Source organism: Mustela nigripes, chromosome 1, assembly GCF_022355385.1.
Source record: "Mustela nigripes isolate SB6536 chromosome 1, MUSNIG.SB6536, whole genome shotgun sequence".
NCBI classification, from domain to species: domain Eukaryota; kingdom Metazoa; phylum Chordata; class Mammalia; order Carnivora; family Mustelidae; genus Mustela; species Mustela nigripes.
The window spans coordinates 39,707,630-39,727,875 of record NC_081557.1 but is presented as its reverse complement, the minus strand read 5'-3'; the positions used below and the strand labels follow the sequence as shown (position 1 = coordinate 39,727,875).

General features: G+C 48.6%; 1 protein-coding gene across 2 annotated transcripts in view; it reads right to left on the bottom strand.

The window, feature by feature from the left end:
* GALNT18 (polypeptide N-acetylgalactosaminyltransferase 18) overlaps nucleotides 1-20,246 on the bottom strand; it is a 345,093-nt gene that overhangs the window by 93,329 nt on the left and 231,518 nt on the right. For both annotated transcript variants that reach the window (XM_059408147.1, XM_059408158.1), the window contains exons 4-6: nucleotides 8,225-8,408; nucleotides 6,491-6,688; nucleotides 1,278-1,392 (exon numbers count right to left, since the gene is read on the bottom strand). In XM_059408147.1, coding sequence (XP_059264130.1) covers nucleotides 1,278-1,392; nucleotides 6,491-6,688; nucleotides 8,225-8,408 — 497 coding nt within the window. The remainder of the gene's footprint in view (nucleotides 1-1,277; nucleotides 1,393-6,490; nucleotides 6,689-8,224; nucleotides 8,409-20,246) is intronic.

Sequence of the window (20,246 nt, the reverse complement as noted above, 5' to 3'; positions counted from 1 at the left end):
CAAACTCCAGCAGGTTCAAGGTCCTTTCCAAGGGCTGCCACAGAGGGGATGTATCAGGCTGCTTAAAATTAAGATCCCCATGGATAGGACAAGGGGGTCCACTGTGGAGATAAGCCACAGCTTGAATGTTGGGGTTTCTGTGAGGATAAGACCACAACCCAGGCAGATGGGTGGGTTTCCCTCTAGGATGAGGTCCTTCATTGTGTCTCTTATCACTTTCCTACTGACTACCATGGGACCTCATGCGTCCTTCAGACGTGATAGAGATGGGGAGTCATTTTCGGGTTATCTTTACATGGGCCCAGGAGAAAAAGTCAGAGCCTAGAAAATGTTCCTATGGGATAAGAAATTAAATGATGCCTGTTGTGGATTCGCATCATGTGTTGATAGTTGAAAAAGGCCCTCTAATTTGGGGCAGGATGGTGGCTACCTCTAGAAGAATCGGACAAGGTATGAACAGGTCTGAGTATCTGACCAGCATGTGTTGGGGTCAGGAAACAGAATAGAGTGAGCCTGGCTGTGTTTTGGTCTTATGCCCCATAAGTTTATTTCTCTATAGCCCTCTTTTTCTTTTCTTTTCTTTTCTTTTTTAAGAATTTATTTATTTATTTGAGAGAGAGAGAGAGATTGAGAGAGAGAACATGAATGGGGGGAGGGGCAGAGAGGGGGGTGGGAATCAGGCTCCCCACTGAGCAGGGAGTTAGATGCCGGGCTCCACCCACGATCCAGGACCCTGGATCATGACCTAAGCCAAAGGCAGATGCTTAACTGACTGAGTCACTCAGGTGCCCCCCGTAGCCCTCTCTTGACAAAGTCTTTAGGAAAGCTCTCTGGGCTACTATTGTAGAGGAGCCAGAGAATATCAGAGTGAGAAATCCCAAGAGGAGGTGACTCTGAGGGGAAGTGACTCTGAAGGTCACTCTGATCCAGCCACCCCTTGATGCCAGCAGGTTTCTTCCTGGAGCACACTTTTGCTCAGCCCCGAGAAACCTATGTTTGGTTTTAACAAAGAGGTTCTTCCCATAGTAGGGAGCTTGAATCTCCCATGTCCCCAGCCCTAGCCAAAACAATTTCTGAAGTCCTTTTCTTCCTCCAAATTCTATAGGTCCCCTGCCTGCCCCCAAGCAGCCCTGATCACACACATGGAGCAAGGTTAAGAACTAGACATTCAGAATGCATCTGTCACCCTCATCCTTTCCTCCGTTTCTCCACCCCCTAGACTCATTCATCTCTCCCGAGAGCTGAGCCAAGTCCTCTGGGTGGGAACTCTTGCTTACCCTGATCCCCAGCTCAACATTCTCGCCTCCATAGACCTCCATGCCTTCGTCCAGTAGGCCAATCTCCTGGAAGTACTGCCGGTCCACAATAAAGCAGCCGATGAGGGCAGGGCTCCTGCAGGGGTGTGGAGAGACAGGCCAGCAGTTAGCAGAAGGGCTGCTTCCTGGGCACAGCCAAAGGAGTTCCAGCAGCGGGGCCTTCCTATAGGAGAATCTGTTCCTCTCCCTTCGTTTGCCCCCAGAGCTGGTATGGACCTTGTTCTCTGAGTGGCCCGCCCACCTTGAAGGCCCACCTTCACCAGCTGCTTTAGGGGGGCTGTTTCTTCGGGGGACGGGGGAGGGCACAGCAGAGAGCTCCTGTCCTGGGGCCAGTTGTCATTCCAGATGGTGCTGAAATGGGTAGACAGTCCAGGGGAGGAGTGTTCAACCCTCCAGCCTGGCCTGAGTGTCTGCGTCTCCGGCTACCCTGACGCCTGAGCTCTGAACCACACAGCCAGTCTCTGTTTCTACCTGAGCACCCACGCTAACGTCCCCTGCTTATGTTCCTCACATAAACCTTGGTTCACTTGGAAAGATTAGTTGGGGCTTTGGAGAGCATGGTAAATGATGTGGATTTTATCTGGAGGTAAAGGACTGTCAGTGAGGAATTTTAAGCAGACTTTGTTATGAGCAGAAATAAGTCAGTCAGAGGAAGACAGATACCCTATGATTTCACTCATACATGGGATTTAAGAAACAAAATAAATGAACAAAGAAAAAAAAAAAAGAAACCAAAAAAACCAGACACTTAAATAGAGAGAACAGATTTGTGCTTTTGAAAAGAACCCTCAGGCAGCTGTGGGGTGACTGACCGGAAGAGGCTGGTAGAAAGAGGAATCCAGTTGGGAAGCTTGCTGCTATGTCTGGTGAGACATAATGAGGTCCTTGACCAGAGGATCGGGAATGGTAAGAAGGATTGTTTAAAGTCTTATTTTAATGTAAACCCACAGAACTTAGACACAGATGAACAGGTGAGAGAGAGGGAGGAATTGGGATGCCAGCTTGCTTATGGCTTGGGTGATGGTGGGGTGGGGACCACCCATCAACACGGGCCATAGAGAAAAAGCTTCTTCCTTTCAGAAGGAAGAAGCATTCCCTATTAGGAAAACTGATCTGAAGGTGCCTGTGGGACCCTAGGGGGAGAGAGCCTCCAGGTGGGGCTGAGTGGAGGGCCTGGGTCTCAGGCCGGAGCCACACATCAACAGCCAGTGAGTGCAGGAGCCGGAGGGCCTTTCCTGAGTGAGAGAGTGAGCATGGGGCTCTGTGGCTGTGGGCAGGTGCCCGGTGAGGCACAGGACTTCACCAGGAGTGATTCATCTTAGGAGAATCAGCATGAACGCACAGGGGCTGCGTCTCTGCTGAGACCATGAACTTGCACAAAGGACTTTGAATTGTTCCACCGCACACAGCTACCATCTCTAGCCCTTGTATAGCATCTTATCAGGGGGTGGCTGAAGGAGTTGGGGTCGGGGAGGGGAAGAAAGAAAAAGAGAAATGATGGATCCTCAGCTATAAGAAAACTGTCAGTCACATGCAAATGGACCCATCTTTGGAACTGGAAACTCATCAAGGTGGAGAAAGAGCTCTTTCGAAGGTCGTCGCTTTGGACAATGCCCGTGCAGGAGGCTGCTCCGGTGGAGACAAGAGCCTTGGGCTCCCTGCTTCACCTCCTCCTTTCAAATCACAGCATTTTATTCTGGATGGGCTCACATTCCATAGACCATGGGCAGCCAGGGCAGTAAATGCACTTCAATCCACTCCCCCTAAACTAGGCTGAGTTCCTGCTCTAACGGAGGATGCTTGACCCTGTCCTTGGAGGGGCCCGCTAATGAGGACAACCCTTTGCCTGTCTGTGTGTTCCTGAGAAAAGTTTCCTAGACTCCTGGAGCCTCCGATTCCATATCTACGGAACAGAATCAACCATAACCTCACATGGATTGAATGAAATAATATAAAACCTTGAAAACCTGTGGGGATAGTGGTGCCTTGAAAAATCATTTAAAAAGATGCACTTGTGGGGCACCTGGGTGGCTCAGTGGGTTAAAGCCTCTGCCGTCAGCTCAGGTCATGATCCCAGGGTCCTGAGATCGAGTCCCACATTGGGCTCTCTGCTCAGCAGGGGGCCTGCTTCCTCCTCTCTTCTCTGCCTGCCTCTCTGCCTACTTATGATCTCTGTCTGTCAAATAAATAAATAAAATCTTAAAAAAAAAAAAAAAAAGATGCACTTGCACATTGAAAAAGCCCAGAGAATCCCTTCTTTAAACACACGGTGATTTAAAAGCAGCAGGGTGGGCAGAGTCAAGTCTCAACCTTGTCCTTGACATCCTGAAAATGTTGAATATTTCAACATGGTGCTCTAAGACATGCAGGAAGGGGCCTTCCCCATTTGGCCAAACCCACTCAGGGGAACAGCATACTCTAAAACAGTTGCTGTGCCATGAGCATAGGACACTTCGGATGGTCTGTTCCTTATTAACCAGCTGGGGTGTGAAGTGGACCCAATCAGCCTGAACCTGTTATTGGGTTATACCCTGCCTCATTCCCCAAAGGATTAGAGATAGCTTACAAAAAATGTACAATACCATGAAAAACAAAATACATAAATGCCTGAAAAGGCCAAAAGTTTACAACAAATTGGGCCTAGTTAGAATGCAGCATTAGGTCCTCCTTGACAGTCCTTAAAGGAGACTCACAAAATTGATGCTAAGCTTCCTGGCAGCCAAGGTGAAAATGAACAAACGTGTCTTAGAAATACATTTAGAGTTCCCACATGAAAATATACTCATTCCTTGGGGCTAGCAAGATTTTCTTTGACTAGCAGTCAGTCTGAAAGAAATTTCTCATGTCAGTCTTTGTAGAGGTCACTTTGGGATATAGTGAACAACCTCTCAAAAGACATCACTGTATTTTTAATTTTTTTTTAGAATGTTAGTCCCCATACAGTACATCACTAGTTTTTGATGTAGTGTTCTATGATTCATTGTTTGCATATAACACCCAGGGCTCCAAGCAATATGTGCCTTCCTTCATACCCATCACCGGGCTCACCCTTCTGAAACCCTCAGTTTGTTTCCCAGAGCCCATAGTCTCTCATGGTTCATCTCCCCCTTTGATTTCCCTCTCATTTTCCCCTTCCTTCTCCTAATGTCCTCCATGCTATTTCTTGTGTTCCACATACATGTGAAATCATATGATAACTGTCTATCTCTGCTTCATTTATTTCACTCAGTATAATCCCCTCCAGTCCCATCCATGTCAATGCAAGTGGTGGGTGGGTATTCATCCTTTCTGATGGCTGAGTAATATTCCATTGTGTATATGGACCACCCCACAGATACAGATGTAGCGAAAAGAAGGGCCACATGCACCTCAGTGTTCAAAGATGTCACTTTAGAATGCAATAGTATCTCTGGGCTCTTTTCCTAGCTTACATCATGCGGACACAGCACTGACGTACAGCCCCAAAGAAACAGGAGCCAAAGTGGGCAAGGTATATTTGTATAACCCACAGCTTTCTGTGGGGTTATCTTCATCTAGGGATAAAACCAATACAGTTCTTCCCCTAAAACTTCCATGAATATAATTTCTCTTGGCCAAATTTTTGACAAGAATTAGGTGATGAAAACTTTGAGGCTGAGATGATATTCTCTGTCAAGGGTAGAACACTGGTTTACTATGACTAGGCCAACACATTTCAAGATGAGCAGAACAAAGCAGGTAATATCAGTGCAGTCTTCGGCAAGAATTCTCCTTGCATGACAGCAAGGATCTTCCTTCCAGGATCATTCAGCATGCTGAGGCACAATTCCAGCCATGCCAGTTCTGAGCTCAACTGGGAGTGTCTACAAGGATGACAACTCGATGTGGGATCTAGCTGACCTAGGTTTGGATCCTGGCTCCACTGCCCATAGCCTTTGACAGAGCCATTCTCCTTCCTCTGTCTTATGGGTTTTCCCCATCTTATAAAACAAGGGTGACACAATGAGCTGTCACAAGGTTATAATGAGAAGCAAATGAGACCATGTGTGGGAAAGGCCCTTGCACACAGTGACCTCTGAACAAATATTTCACAACACAGTATTGTGGCAGGGGCTAACAGGTGGGTAACAGAGATAACTGCAGGAAAGCTAGATAGTTCTCTTCCACCCGGTTTTAAATATGAATGTAGTTTTTTTTCTTCTGGCAAGGAAGGATATGATCTCAGATAATAATCACCCACTTTCAATTAGATTTTTTCATAATCTTTCTCCCTCATGTAATACAAAGCAACATCAGTTTCTAATCTCCTCTTTCATTCTAAGAATAGTCCCCTAGGCCACCTCTGGTGTCATCTCTGTGTTTAATGGGCAAGACTTTGCAGAGAGCATAAAGGTACCTGGTCTGTGATTAACCAGACAGAAATAAGGACTGGTGGGGTGGCTGTTGCAGGAGTCCTGACCCAGAGAACAGAGGAGTCATCTGGAGTCTGTGAAGGCAACAGTGAAGGCAAAAAGAGCTTGTCATCCTTGAAATGCAGTTTGAAGCCACTTTTAATGGACTCTTACAGGATAAACTCAAATAGTGGTGAGAGATCCAAGCTGTTGTGGGGTCCGATCTTGCCTCTCTGGCCCTCGGGCCTCATGGCATGGGGCTGCCTCCTCATGCTCCTCCCTGCAAAGGTCCCTTTATACTTCCTCTGTGTCCGTGAACTTACACTGTGTCTTCAACTATGAGTGCTCCTGCCCCAACTTTGCAATCTACTATTTGCACTTAAAAACAAGTACAAATCCTAGTCTCCAAAAAAGATTCTCCCCACTTTCCACACAGTTTCCTCCAGCACTCATTTGCTATTCTAATTATTTTGTCTGTCCTCACCAGACTGCAGGCTTTTGGGGGTAGGAACTGCATCTTAATCACTCTGGATCCCCGGCATCCGGCACAACTGTTGGCCCCCAACAGGTGTCCCATGGTCATGTGCTGAAATGAGTAAGTTTGAGCCTCTGAGTGGATTCTGGGTGCCATGGTTCTACAGAAAGGGCCTGTAAGTGGTGACTGAAGGTCATTTGTAATTCCCTTCCAACCCCCATCCTGTCATCCCACAGTGGGGCTGGAATTTGGGGAATAGGGCTTGAGTTGGGAAGGGAGCCCCTGCATGGAAGATAAGGTGGAGAGACCCATGGGTAAGGACACATTACCTGATCGGGGCGGTGGAGTTCTCCAGCTTCCACCAGGCCTTGGGGGGGTTTAGGTAGCGACACCACAGCTCCCAGTCAAAGCCCTGGGCGGCCAGTGGGTACTCTTCTATCTCAAAGTTGTCATATTTGATGTTGTCAAAGGATGGCGAGATGATGCGTTTCCGGTTCTCCTTTATGCGTGTGAGCACAGGTTCAGCCCTGAGCAAGAGGGAGGGAGAGAAGGGTCACTCCTTCAGAGGTGGGTAAATACCAGACTGGTGACCCCGATGCTCCTTCCCCCGCAGAAAAAGGCAAAAAGCCACCTGGCTCTCTGCTTCAGCAGGTTGCCTGGCCTCCTGGGAAGGAGCCCCTGTTTAATCTCCACCCCTCCACCCCACTCCTGCAGCACGTCCTGGGCTGAGCTGAGAGACCATTAGTGCCTTAGATCCTTATGTCTGTTTGATTTCCCTTTTTCCACTAGAAAAAAAAAATCTTAAGGCCTAAGCAAGAAGAAAGGAGGAGATCTGAGGTTCCATGGGAAGCTTTCAACTTGGGCTTTGATTTTGCTAAAATTCATTGTATCAAGCAGGAGGAAAAGGCAGATGAGGATGGCAGAGCCATGGAGGTGAGAACAAACGTATTTTCACCAGTTACTCATGGCTGCTTCCGTCCTCCAGACATGCCACCCCATCCCACCGGTTCTCCACCGCCCATGGAGAGGTGGGGAGGAGGGCTTTCCAAGGAGCCAGGAGGCCCCAATGGACACCAGGCAAGTAAAGTGTTTGCAGACAGGAATGATGAGCTTCTTATTAATAATGCATTTGTTGCATAATTGTTTATTCAAATCAGCTTGAAATAGTAAGTGTCCCTCTCCTCTTCTGGCCATAAATCCAATGAAAATGCTTTTTAAATAGTCACAAATGGCAAGCGGGGACTTCAACTATAAAAAACGGCTTCATTGCAGCCTTAATTTGAGTGTGTTATGTAAAACTCTGCCCAAATCTAGCCATGTGGTGTGCATGCCCGGCGGCTCCTTCCTATTAAGGGCCCTCCTCACCCTTGCTCTCTGCAAAGCCACACACAGTGGGCTGGCCAGAGTGCACCCTCCAGCCCTGCCGGGATATCGGGGTCAGGTGCCCCATCCCTGCTTGGCTGCAGCCACGGAGGCCATATACATTTTGTTTTGCCCCACGCAGCCGCCGAGCAGCCCTCACCAGAGAAAGGAAATTTTTTTGAGACCCAGTTTCACCAGTAGGGAAAGTCTGAGATTCTATGCTACGCCTGGCAGGGCATTTTGGGGAAGGGGGGATCCCACCTGATGACATCAAGCTACCTTCTCCCCCTCTGACCACTGGGCCTTGACCCTGTCTGTATGGTTGGGCTCCTGCCTCAAGTCTGGTCCAGCTGTCCCTTGCTGGACACTTGCACTGTGTTTAGCTGGGCTGGCACTCTCAGCTTGGCCCTTAGCATTTACCTTCTCCCAGACCCTGCCTCCTAGAGAGAAGCCACTAGCCAGGGTCACACCCAATGTCACCATACCCTTGAGACACTGTGCATTGGTCTGCTGACCCCCGGCTCTCCCCAACCTCGAAGGGCTGGCCTGTTGCCTACATCAGTCATACATCCGATTTCAGCTGTTTCCACAGTTCTCTCCTTTCCCCCACTATGACTGAGATCCCAGCATGCTTTGCACTCCTTTGAGCCACAGCCCAGGACCACCCTGGGACTCATCTTCCTCTCCTGATGGGCACTTACCAGCCCACATTGAACTCCACATGGGCATCGAAGAGGGCCACTACAGGGGCAGTGGCCACCCTCCAGCCGCTGACTCGGGAGCGGATGAGGCCTTCCTGCTTGCTGTGACGCACGACTTTGATGAAACCCGGCTTCTGGCCATTTACCTTGTCCACATACTCTGTCAGTTTCTCCTTCAGTTCCTCTGGAGGGGGAGAAAATGCATCATTAGCATAGCGGGGAAGGTGCAATGAAGATATTCACCCTCTTAGGGTGAACGGACTCCCCCACAGAGAGGCTGGAGGGTCCATTTCCCTCCCCAGGTCCCCTTCATGTTCCCCAGGATGGCCAGCGCCACTCAGCTTCAAAGGGAAACAGTTTGTACTAAGCTCGGCAACTCGCACAGGACCGCGTGCTTCACACGCCCTGTCTATTGAATCCTCACAACCGGCCCACGGGAGAATGGGGCTCAGAAGGGTTTCTCAGTTTGTCCGATGCCACGCAGCTCGTGAGTGGTGCGGGCTGGTTTCAAGCCGGGTCTAAAGACTTCCAAAGCCATATTCTTCTCATCAGCTCAGTGGCCTCTTTCTTCCCCAATGCCCTCCACTGGAGCTCCTCTAATGCTCAAAGAAAGCTTCCATCGACGAAGATTAGATCGCCTGCCTAATATACTGCCTGGATCGCCATCTTTCCAGGAAGTGGAGGACCAGGCATTATGCCATGTGAGCAGTTGGTATTGGGTTGTTGCCTGCCGTTGCCTGGCTAAGCATCTGATTCCCCTGCTTCATAATGTAAACGGCTCCTGCCACCCCCTTGCCTCCCAGCTAGTGACAGCACAGCAGCCACATTCATTGGGTCTTCCACAGAAGTTCAGGCAATAGCCCACGACACCCCTCCCCCCAGAATGACCCAGGTGGGCTGCATTCTCCTACCTGCAACCACTGCATCTCCCCAGGACTCTGTTTCTCTTTGTCTGTATTCTCCTGGACTGCCCATTTGGGTGCCCTCCTCCACCTTCTCAGCCCGCTCATGCCCAGGCCCTGGGACAGACCCACTTGGGCTGAGCCTCATCCCTATCAGAAGGCCGTAGGAGCAGGGCGCCTGGGTGGCTCACTTGGTTAAGCGATCACCTTTGGTTCAGGTCATGATCCTGGAGTCCCAGGATTGAGTCCCACATCAGGCTCCCTGCTCTACAGAAAGTCTGCTTCTCCTTCTGACCCTCCTCCTTCTCATGCTCTCTCTCTCTCTCATTCTCTCTCAAATAAATAAACAAAATCTTTAAAAAAAAAAAAAAAAGAAGAAGATAGTAGGAGCTCTGTGCCCCTTGGTGCCCAGTCTGGGGCCCAACCAGACCAGCACGGCACTGTGACAAAAGGGTATGAGGTAGCAGGCACAGTGCCTGGCACACAGTGGGCGTGCCCCATAGCAGCAGCCCTGTGCCGTAGAAGGGATGGTGTTTGGGGTCAGCAATTCTGCATTTAAGGCTGCTTTCCAAGTATCAGTGTTATTATAATCCTGGGCCTGTTACTAAACTAGTTGTTGACGTCTGTGTGGATATCAGATGTGGTGAATGTATTTTGCATGTGGTAAGGACATGAATTGTGCGGAAGCACAGGGTGGACTGTTAGGGGTTGAACTGTGTCCCTGCAAAAAGGTATGTTGAAATCTAACCCCTAGTAACTTAGAAGATGACCTTCGTTGGGAATAGGGTCTTTGCAGATTTAACCGAGGTAAGATCTTTGGGTCCTAATCCCATATGACAGGTATTCCTTAAAAAGGAGGAACTTCAGACACAGACAGAGGCAAAGAAGGAAGACAAGGAGGGAAACAGAAAGAGAAGATGACCACCTATAAACTGAGGAAGACCTGAGGTACCAGAAGCTAGGTGGCCTGGAACAGATCCCTCTCTATCACCTTCAGACAGGGCGTGGCCCTGCTTGATTTGGACTTGATTTTGGACTCCAGAATGGTGAGACAATAAATTCCTATTGCTCTAAGCTACCTAATTTGTGGCACTTTGTTATGGCTGCTCTAGGAAACTAACAGAGTTGTTATGAGGATTAAATGGGATTAACATGTGTGAAAAATGCATAGCACGGTGTAGATGCTTAAAAAAAAAAAAAAAAAAAGCTCCTTTCTGCCCTTTGTCAGTTTCCATCACGCTGGGAGCTATAAGAGAAGGAGCTGCAAAGCCTTCTTCATGGGCTCTAGTTCAGGACCTCCTACTCCTGCTCTGCCTTGTCTCTAGGTTAGATTCAGCAAGCAGCAAGGCCATGGTGGCCAAGCAGGAGATGTGAGCATGTGCGGGACCTCATGTCCAGGGAAGACTGTGGGGCACGGTGGCCACTGCCAGAACTGGTATGCCCCCCTGCAGACATTGATTTCAAATCTTTTTTTTTGTTTTTTAAGATTTTATTTATTTATTTTACAGACAGAGATCACAAGTAGGCAGACAGAGAGAGAGGGAAGCAGGCTCCCTGCTGAGCAGAGAGCCCGATGCGGGGCTCGATCTCAGGACCCCAGGATCACGACCTGAGCCAAAGGCAGAGGCTTTAACCCACTGAGCCACCCAGGCACCCCAATTTCAAACCTTTTTACACACGATGGTGGCCAAACAAATCGGTCTGGAAGGATGGATAGGATATGATCCCTAGGCATCTCTGCTGAGTCATCATCACATTGGTGAGGGGAACTTGGCATCCAGGGCAGAAATGCAGAAAGGGAGGCAGGAAAGTCAGTTCCTAGACATCTACCAACTTGCTCTGTGATCTTGGGCAAATCCCTATGAATGCCAAGACCTCAGCGTCAGTTGGACAGGATTTTAACATTTGTTTTGAATGGATTACCCCTCTAAGGTCAGGTCCCCTCTGGCTAACCTGATGTGTGTTCGATCCTTCAGCCTCAAAGTGACAGGACACACTATGCAGCCCATTCCTTACTGGGCCACTCCAACTGTTAGATGTTCCAAATGCCAGGGGTCTTCCACCTTCCACTCACTGGTCCAAGATTTATTCTGGAGGCCAAAGGGGGCAGATACAATCCCTCTTCCACATGACAACCATTTAAAGACCATCCTTAAGTCCTTGCCGGGGATTTTAGGTCAAGTGTCTTTAGTTCCTCTGAGTTCAGGTTCTTTAATCACACCAAACTTCCCTCAAGTTATGTGGTTTTCTCTAACACTTTTAAATTACACACCTAGATATTGGTCTAATACTTATGGAGTAAACTGGGTTATACAGAATAGAATGAACAAATCACCTCCCTCATCCTAGAGTCTATGCTCCTATTCATGTAGTTGAAGGTCACATTAATTTGGCCTGCTTTCGACTCAACTTGAGCTTCCTGGAAACAGACAACTAAAGGTCCTCTTCACCTGGTGCTGCCAAATCAGGCTCCTTCATTCCTTTTCTTCACAGCTGCATGCATGTGTGGGTGCATGCTTGTGTGTGTGAGTGTGTGTGTGTGTGTATGTGTATGTGCCTGTGTGTTTACGCATGCTCTGAGCCAAAACATAGGATCTTACGTTTAGCCCTCTTTCAATCTTTTTAAAGATTTACACCGTCTCTCTGAAGTCAGAATGTCTTGCCCCTAATTCTGTTATCCAGTGGCTGGATGATCTAGCCCTCCTGCTTTCTGGCTTTTCTGGCTTCTGCAAAAGTGATCAGCATATGGCCTCAACTGTCATTCGAGTCATCCTTTCACACAGTGTGACCCTTTCCCGGAGTTAGGGCCAGTGAGGCCCGTCGGCTTTCTCGTTCCAGCCCGATGAAAACTGAACTGACTTTGAGGCTGCCATTAACACACTGTGTATCTCACTTTAGCTGATGTGAACATGACCTCATGATCTGCAGCAGCACAGCTGACTGGAGAGGCTTGGGGATGCGGCTGTCCAAGGTTGGCCATAGACAGAGGGGCCTAACTCGGTGTGCCCCATGCTTACAGTGTCTTCAAGCATGGCTGTCAGGAGGCCTCTTAAAAAATTTCCTGTTCCATGTCTTCAAAGGTCCATCTCTGACATAACCATTTTGAAAATTATATTTATTTATCTATTTATTTAAAGACTTTATTTATTTGACAGAGAGAGACACAGCGAGAGAGGGAACACAAGGAGGGGGGGTGGGAGAAGGAGAAGCAGGCTTCCCGCCGAGCAGGGAGCCAAACACGGGGCTCAATCCCGGGACCCTGGGATCATGACCTGATCTGAAGGCAGAAGCTTTAATGACTGAGCCACCCTGTGCCCCTCCGTTTTGACAATTTTAAATAGAACTCAAAAAGCCTGTATTCGGACTTATGAGGGTGGCGCGAGTCCAGAAAGTTAGAGTGAGAAGTGGGCTAATACCAAATGATACCTTTCCTCACTCCCAAGGGGGACTACTTGTCCCCTTCTCTCCCATCCCACCCCTCGGGTGAGAACCGCTGCCTACAGGACCACTGTGGTTGAGTTTATTGGTGGCACAGGGCTGTAGATAATTGCCACCCAACAATCCTCCAAGAATCACACCTCCCTGAACTCGCACCCTTGTGTAGCTGCTCTACACACTGAATCCGGGCTGACTGTGGGGCAATAGGATGCTGTTGGAGGGACCTGGGCTGGTGCAGACATAGGCCTGAGGAAGCCTTACAGTTTCTGCTTTCATTATCTTGCTACCCTAAGTAAGGAAGACCAGCCTCTTTGAGCTTGAGAGGCCCAGGGAGTCCCCATTAATTTAGGCCACCCCACCGAGGCCAAGACATGTGAGAGAGGCCATCTTGGATCCTTCAGCTGATTGTAAATGCAGGGGGAGCCCAGCTGACACCCTGCAGAGCAGACACGAGCTACCTTATTACAGAACTGTGAGCCAGTAAATGGCTACTGTTTTAAACCAGTAACCTGTGGGCTGGTTTGTTGCACACGAAGGCTAACAAAACGGGCTCTATTATTCTGGTGTGCTGACGTTATAGTAAGATCGTGAACTCCTGATGCACAGGAAATGAGAAGGGACAGATAGACACAGAAGAACCACTTAGAAGGTGGCAGCAAGAGAAGAAAAAGTTTGCTTCTCATAGGAGCTGCTTGCCCCTTTCTACCCCTGAGCTCTGGCAAAAGAACTAGAATAAAGGTTTCTGTTCTTAGCCTGCTGCATCCCAGAATTGGCTACTGATTAGAAGACAGAATTCCCTTAGCCATGATCAAACAGCTGCCATCAAACATCGAAAAAGTCCTGAAATATCACAGTTAATACTGGCTCATAGTTATTGCAAAGTGCCTTTAACAATTAGGTTTTCATGTTTTCCTTCAACTTTTATCAGTTGCCAAAGCAAGAAAGAACTATCTCAGAGGCACTTCTGAGTTTGCTAGGAAACTGTGGTCCAAGACACTATCACATATTAGCTATAATGTATATATGACAAATACCTCTCAGAACTCAGCTAAAAAAATATGAAGAACTTGTGGTTTTCTTTATACCTGAACACAAATATACAACTCCTCATATTGACCTTTTTGCTGAGGCTGCCGGGAAGCTCAGAGAAAAATGTAATGACTAATCATGGGGTTCAGCATTTTTGCTTTTCTACTTTTGCTAAAGATCTGATGTTCAACTTCCTGTCTCCAAGTTGCATTCTTTCACTTTTCTCCCCCTCTGGAAGCTACCTTTAACTACTTCTTGAAATATCTATGAATAACTTTTAATGAAGTGTCTGGGGGGAGCATGGCAGGAGCATCACTGTGGAAAAAAGGGGAAAGCTGTATTTCATGTCTGTTTTAATGTGTTGGGGAAAGAGGAGGTAGGGAGTCTGCTCTCTGTGACTTTGCCAGATTTAGAATCAATGGAGGAGTTGTCAATAGTCTGCGTTGAGGGAGAAATACAATTTGCACCCTGCATGGGGCCAGGTGTCATCCTGTCTGTGTTGCTCCTCCAGCCCTCTCCTGCTGTCCACAAATCCCTACTCAGCTGACATCTGAAGGACCTCTGTGAATCAGCACTCCCAGGAGCCGAGCTCATCAAACATCATTCCCCTCTTAGGAGGTCAGGGCTGCTCTCCACCCTCCCCACACGAGGCCTCCCCTCCGAGCCCACGGAGCGCAGGCTGCTTGCCTGCTCTCCCTCCTCCAGACTTAGAAGCCAAGTCAAAATGTGGAATTCAACCAGCCTGGTCAGACAGAGAATTTTTTTCCCTCCCCATATCTGCCCCTGTGCTGCTCCTGTAAAAAGCAATTAGTTTCACAGAGTCATCCCAAAAGAAACAAAATGCAGGCGGAGCAGGAGAAATCTGGTACTAATGGCCATTAATCTGATTTAAACACCTAATGAGGTACTCTTTATCTCTTGCAGAAAGGAAAAGAAAGGATCAGGAAATTGATGCCCAATGGGGCTTCGCTCTTTCGAGGCCTGCCCCCTTCTTCATCACTGTTTCCAGGGCTCGTCTACACAACCTGGCCTCAACTTGCATCTTGGGGTCTGGTTCTGCGGGAACCCAAGCTAAGAAGACATAGTTCTCCAAGATACTATGGTCCCCACCAGCATGTGACATTTTTAACTCTTGATGGGTGTATATGATGTGTATGTCTATGGGTAGGATGACAGTATGTATTTCTTTACCCCCACTATCTCTGCATTGACTGGCTACTCTTTCATAAAGGAAACAATAATAATGATAATGATAACATACCAGGCATTTTACAGTTTGCAAATATCGTCTCACTGAAATCTTTTGACAACCCTGTGATGCAGTTACTATTAACATTGTATTTTGAAGACAAGGAAATTAAGGCCCAATGTGACCCAGGGAGTAAATGGTGAAGTCAGGATTTAAGTCCAACTGGGCTGGACCTGGAGTTGACACTCTGTACTCGGGTGCCACCTCTCTACCAGCCCGCCTGAGTATCCGCTTGGTTTCCAGAGACCACCCTCCACAGAGTCTGATTAAGTAGATCAGGGCCTGAGTCTCTGACTGTCGCACCAGCTTGCAGGGAGATTCTGACGGGCAGCCAAGCCCGATAACAACTGAAATAGTTGTTATCTGTTCAACCTGTTAATAGAGGAGTATCAGTTTTGTAACAGGTGGGAAAACGAGCTTCCCCAAGAATAGGTGCGGCTCCAGCCCTACGCAGGAGGCATCAGACTCTGTCCGAAAAAGGCTCCCCCCTCCCCGTTCTTCCAAACCTCTAGAATCCGTCTTGCTACCCTCAGTAACAGACCCTTTATTTTCCAGTCGGTTTTCAATTCTCTGTGTGTGGTCATCTTCAGATCTGCTGCTTTGGACGGTCCCCTGTCATTCCCCAGCTTCCCTCTGCCCAGGGCACTGCCTTTTGTCCCTTCTGCCCAGCCCCACAGTTTTAGGTGAGCCGGCCCGGCCCGCCTCCTAACTCAGTGTTGTCCCCCAAACCCAGCCTAGATCCAAGTGGCTACCCCTCCCTCCAGTGCCTGAAGGGAGTGTGAACACCCCCCTACTGAGAAGCGCTACTAATTGCCAGTCTCCAATGGTGCTAATTTAAAGATTAAAAGCACAGCACGTTTCTGTTTATTCTTCCAAGAGTGAACAGTAGCTGGTCTTCCTCAGAACAGAAGATTAACCGACTTTCCTCTAAAGCCCTTTAGGGCCATCGAAACACAAACGATATGTCAACACATTTTAAAAGAGAGATTATTTATTAGGATGCAACGGTTGTCAAACCTGGTTGATCATCCACTTACCAGAAGAGCTAAAAAAATAAATAGAGAGGCTACCCCACCCCCATTTCCTTGAAGAAGCTGGAGGGGGCTGTGAGCCTGCTGATGAATGAGGGTGAGCCGGGCGGAGACCACCGTGATCCCAGGACACACTCAGGGCAGTCTTGCTTTGTGCATTCCTCTCCCTTTAAGATCACTTTGGATGAGTCTTTAAAGCCTGGGCCATTTACAAATTCTTGTACGTGTTTCTTTCTTCTGTCCCATGCGCTTACCAGCTGCACTTCCATCCGGCTCCTTTCATTGCTGCGCTGCGTCAAAGTCAGTTGGTACCAAAGTAGATTTGGAACGGCCTTAAATGGTTCTCCTTACTCAGGACTTGGGGAAAGGGTCCACCTAGGAGCTCCGCAGATGGCATTTAGAGGAGAGCGGGAGGACCCAGGCAGAGTGTCATGATCTTCCTGGGAGGCTCCAAGCATTAATTTAGTCTTGGCAAGTTACAGAAAGCCCCAGACTGGCCACCCAGATCACGCCACAGCCAGGCATTAGTGACGACCAAACCCACAAAATTTATGCACTCCTCACTTCACGGGGTCTCCAAAGCCAGGCTCTCAACATCCACTAATATCTTCTTATCTGCTACAAAATGACTTATTTTGGATCATGTATGCTGTAATAACATGGTCAGAACGGGTCTCTGAAGATGGCAGTGGCAGGTGTAAAAATGGTCCCCTGGCCAGTCAAGGATGTGTTAGGTGGAAATCAATGCTTCTCTTTCTCTCTCTTTCTCTCCCATTTCCCTCTCCCTCCCTCTCTCCTCTCCTTTCTCTCTCTCTGTCTCGATAACAACAAACCAAACCTCGATTTATAACATTGGCCCATGTCTATGGTATGAATACCACCACCAGAGCAGATTTCAAGCTTATGCCACTGAGGCCTAGAGCTGGGCACGTAGCATTGGCAGAAGGTGTGCACGACCAGCTGCCGACAGTCCAGGTCAGCCCAGGACACTGTGCCAAGGCCCAGCCAGAAAGGCTGCAGTCCTGTGGGTGTCTCCCCCGTGCTTGATAGTTATTCATCCCGATCTTTATTCATTCATCCAGCAATGGTATGTTAAGCACACACGAAATACTGTCCATTATTCTAGATGCTCATCTAATTGAAATCTCACTAGCACCCTGTAAACAATGACATTTATAGCTAATGCTTTATTTATTTAATGCTTACCACATGCCAGGTACTGTTCCAAACCCACTTCAGCTGTTTCTCATGCTGTACTCTCAACAACTATGATACTCCTCCAGGTAGAGCGTAAGATTCGCCCCATTCCATATATCAGGCACTTGGAGCACAGAGAGGAGGAGGGATTTGCTCAGGGTCCTAGGGCTGGAAGGGGGTAGGATGAGGATGAGACCCAGGCACCCGGGCATGGGTCCATGTTCTGCATCCCTCATGCGATGATCTTCAAACGACAAAGCAGAAAACTCAAGGAGCAGACTTCCAATGACATACCCAATAGACACATGGTAAAGAACGAGCAGGGGTTCAAAGTCAGATCTGTCTGACTCCAAAGACTGCTGTTTGCCACTCTGTCCCACAGCCTACTGAAGGAGCCATAGGACTCAGGCCTCCTTCAAGAGCCTTCTGCAATCACAGATTCAGTTCGGAAAGAAAATATCTTCTTCCAGCTACCATGTAGCCTTAGAGCCCAAGGGAGGGGATCAGATTGCCACACTCAGCTTCCTTTCAACTGGAGGGCTGGGAGAGTATTCATGCACAAATCCTTTCTCTGGGGTCAAAATCCCCAAGCAAGCAAGACCTACGAATGAGGGAAGAGGGCCTGGGTTTAGGTTTCCTAGAGGGCTTATTCCTCACTCACCTTCGGAATTCACAATCAGGCACAATTAAGGTACACTCCTGGCTGGGAGATAGGCTAGAGGGCCAAGAACAAAAGTCTTCCTGGACCAGTCTGGGTGTTCACCATGGGGTCCTGGCCATACGTCAGGGAGGCGCTGCTGAGCGATCACACCCTTTCTGCTCCTGACACCCTCAGATTTGTGGTGGTCACAGAGCTGGTAATCCGAACAACCAGGAGGAGATTCCAGCTTCTCCCCCATCTCCCCGGCCCCCCAGGACCAGAGCTCCAGGCTCTCTAGTCCACCAGTTCTCTATTCATCCACCATGAGCAATTCAGAAAATGAAAACAGGAATAATGGACTAATAGAAATCAGTTGTCCTCGTGGATGAAATGTCCTTGGACAAGGGCCACCTTGCCTGGGGCTGTGTGAGATGGAAACCCATAGAAAGTAAAGGTGGGACAGTGGCCCAAATGCTAGCATGCAAAATTACTTACAGGGCATAAAATACTCCTGCTCCTCTGGTGGTTTTCAGCAGGAATCCCAGGACTCATTAAAAGTGCCAGGATGGGTGATCCAGGCAGAGTGGAGTGGACACTGCTTCAGGTCCCGTCCCTCCAGCTCGGGAGTACTGAGCACAGCCCTTGCTGTGAACTTCAATGGAGGGAGTTACCAAGACCTCAAAGCCTCAGGAAATGTTGGCATGGAACCTGTAACAGCAGGTCAGATCTGAGCTGAGAACAGACCCTGCTGGTGTCCCAGCACACAAAGGGGTTTCCAGGAGGGCAAGGTCTAGTATGGGCCCTTGGGAATGTTCAGTTGCTCTTGGGAGTTAAGCTGGAGGCCAGCTGGAATTTTGGTGCTAAATTCTCCTTTTGGGCAAGACTTGGAGAGCTCTGAGTGCTGTCCAGCTCAGAAACTTGATCCAAAACCTCATGACTGAAAGCATAAGAATTTAGGTTATGAGTCCAAAATTTCGAGATTCTGAGATCTTGAAAGTCTGTGATTTTTGGAGATTGACTCCCATGGTCCTGAGATGCTGGAGGTCTAAGCTTCTATGCATGCTAGAGTAACAACCTCCCCCCAAGCCCCACCCCTGGCCGCATCGTCGTTGGCCTGTAGCGCTGAAGGTTCCAGTCCCTGCTTGCTTCACCTCCTTGGCAAGCCTCTGTGCTTGTCACATTTCCAAACACACTGAACTCAGTGGTGCCACAGTACCTTTGCATGAACTTCTCTCTCCACCCGGAACTTTCCTCTTACCTCATCTGACCCTGCTGAGGCTCTTTCAGAACTCTTCCTTCATCTGCAGCTCTTTGAGTAGAGGAAAGGCTCGGGGAAGGGAAGGAATTTTTTTCTCCTTGGAACATGGACACAGGGCACTGGAAAAACTGATGGGCTCCAGGAGACCAGTGAGGACCACCAGTAGGCCTTGAGGCCCAAGTCCTATGGCAGAGCCCTGAGTGTCCTCTGGGGGAAGAGCGAAGGTTCCCACAGGCTGTAAGTCAACTCTATACTTTGGCAAATCACTGGCTGCTCAGGCTGTGTGACGAGCAGCCCCAGCCTGGCTGAGTCATGACTCAGGAGATGTCGTGGGCTTTGCACACATATTTATACCCCACCCACTGTCAGTGCTTGTCAGATCAGCGGGTTTGGTGCTCTTTTCCTCAGCTCACTGAACACCCTTAGGCAATCTATTCTCAAAGGAAAGGATCCTGTGAAGGGGTGCACAATAAGGCAGAACCCAAGAGCTCTGTTCTCAGTCCTTGGGTTTTTGGTTTTTTATTGAAAGATGTCACACAAAGCAGAAAGAGCAGGGACTCAGGGGACAGACTGATTTTAATTTAATTCCTGGTGTGGCCAACTATCAGCTGTGTGACTTTGGGTGTGTGGCTTAACCTCTCTGAGCCTCAATTACCTATTGCTGAGATGGAAATAATGTTACCTACTTCTTTGGGTGGCTGTAGGGCTCTGTGAGACAAGGCAGGACATGTTATAAGTGCTTAAGGGGTGCTGTTACTGAATGTTCATTAGTCTGAACTCCCCTGTTCCCTACTTCCTTAGGAAGTGCCTAGGCGAGGAGCATCCTCTCCGGCATTATTTGGGGAAGCCAGGACTTCAGCAGGTCTCATCCACGCCACTTTGTGATTTAAAGCATGAAAACCTAAAGAAAGCCTCTGCCATCTCTGTTCCCATTCACAGCACCCCTATGAGGCAGGGACCTTTTATGCATTTTGGCCCATCTTACCAATGAGTATAACGAAGCTACAAAGAGCGGACAGATGTGCTCAGGGTCCAGGGCTGAAGCGGGTGGGGCAGGGATGCAAACCCAGGTACCCTGACTCAGGTCCATGTGGTTATCTTCAAATGACAAAGGAGAAATCCAGTGCCAACACCTACTATCGTGGAGCATGGATGTTTCAACAGGACATGCTGAACCCTGGCTCAAGGGAGACACGCCATGTTCCCTGGGCACTCACTCATTGAACAAACAGCACTGAGTGTCTCATTGTGCTTCTCACTGCTCAGAGGGTAAACCAA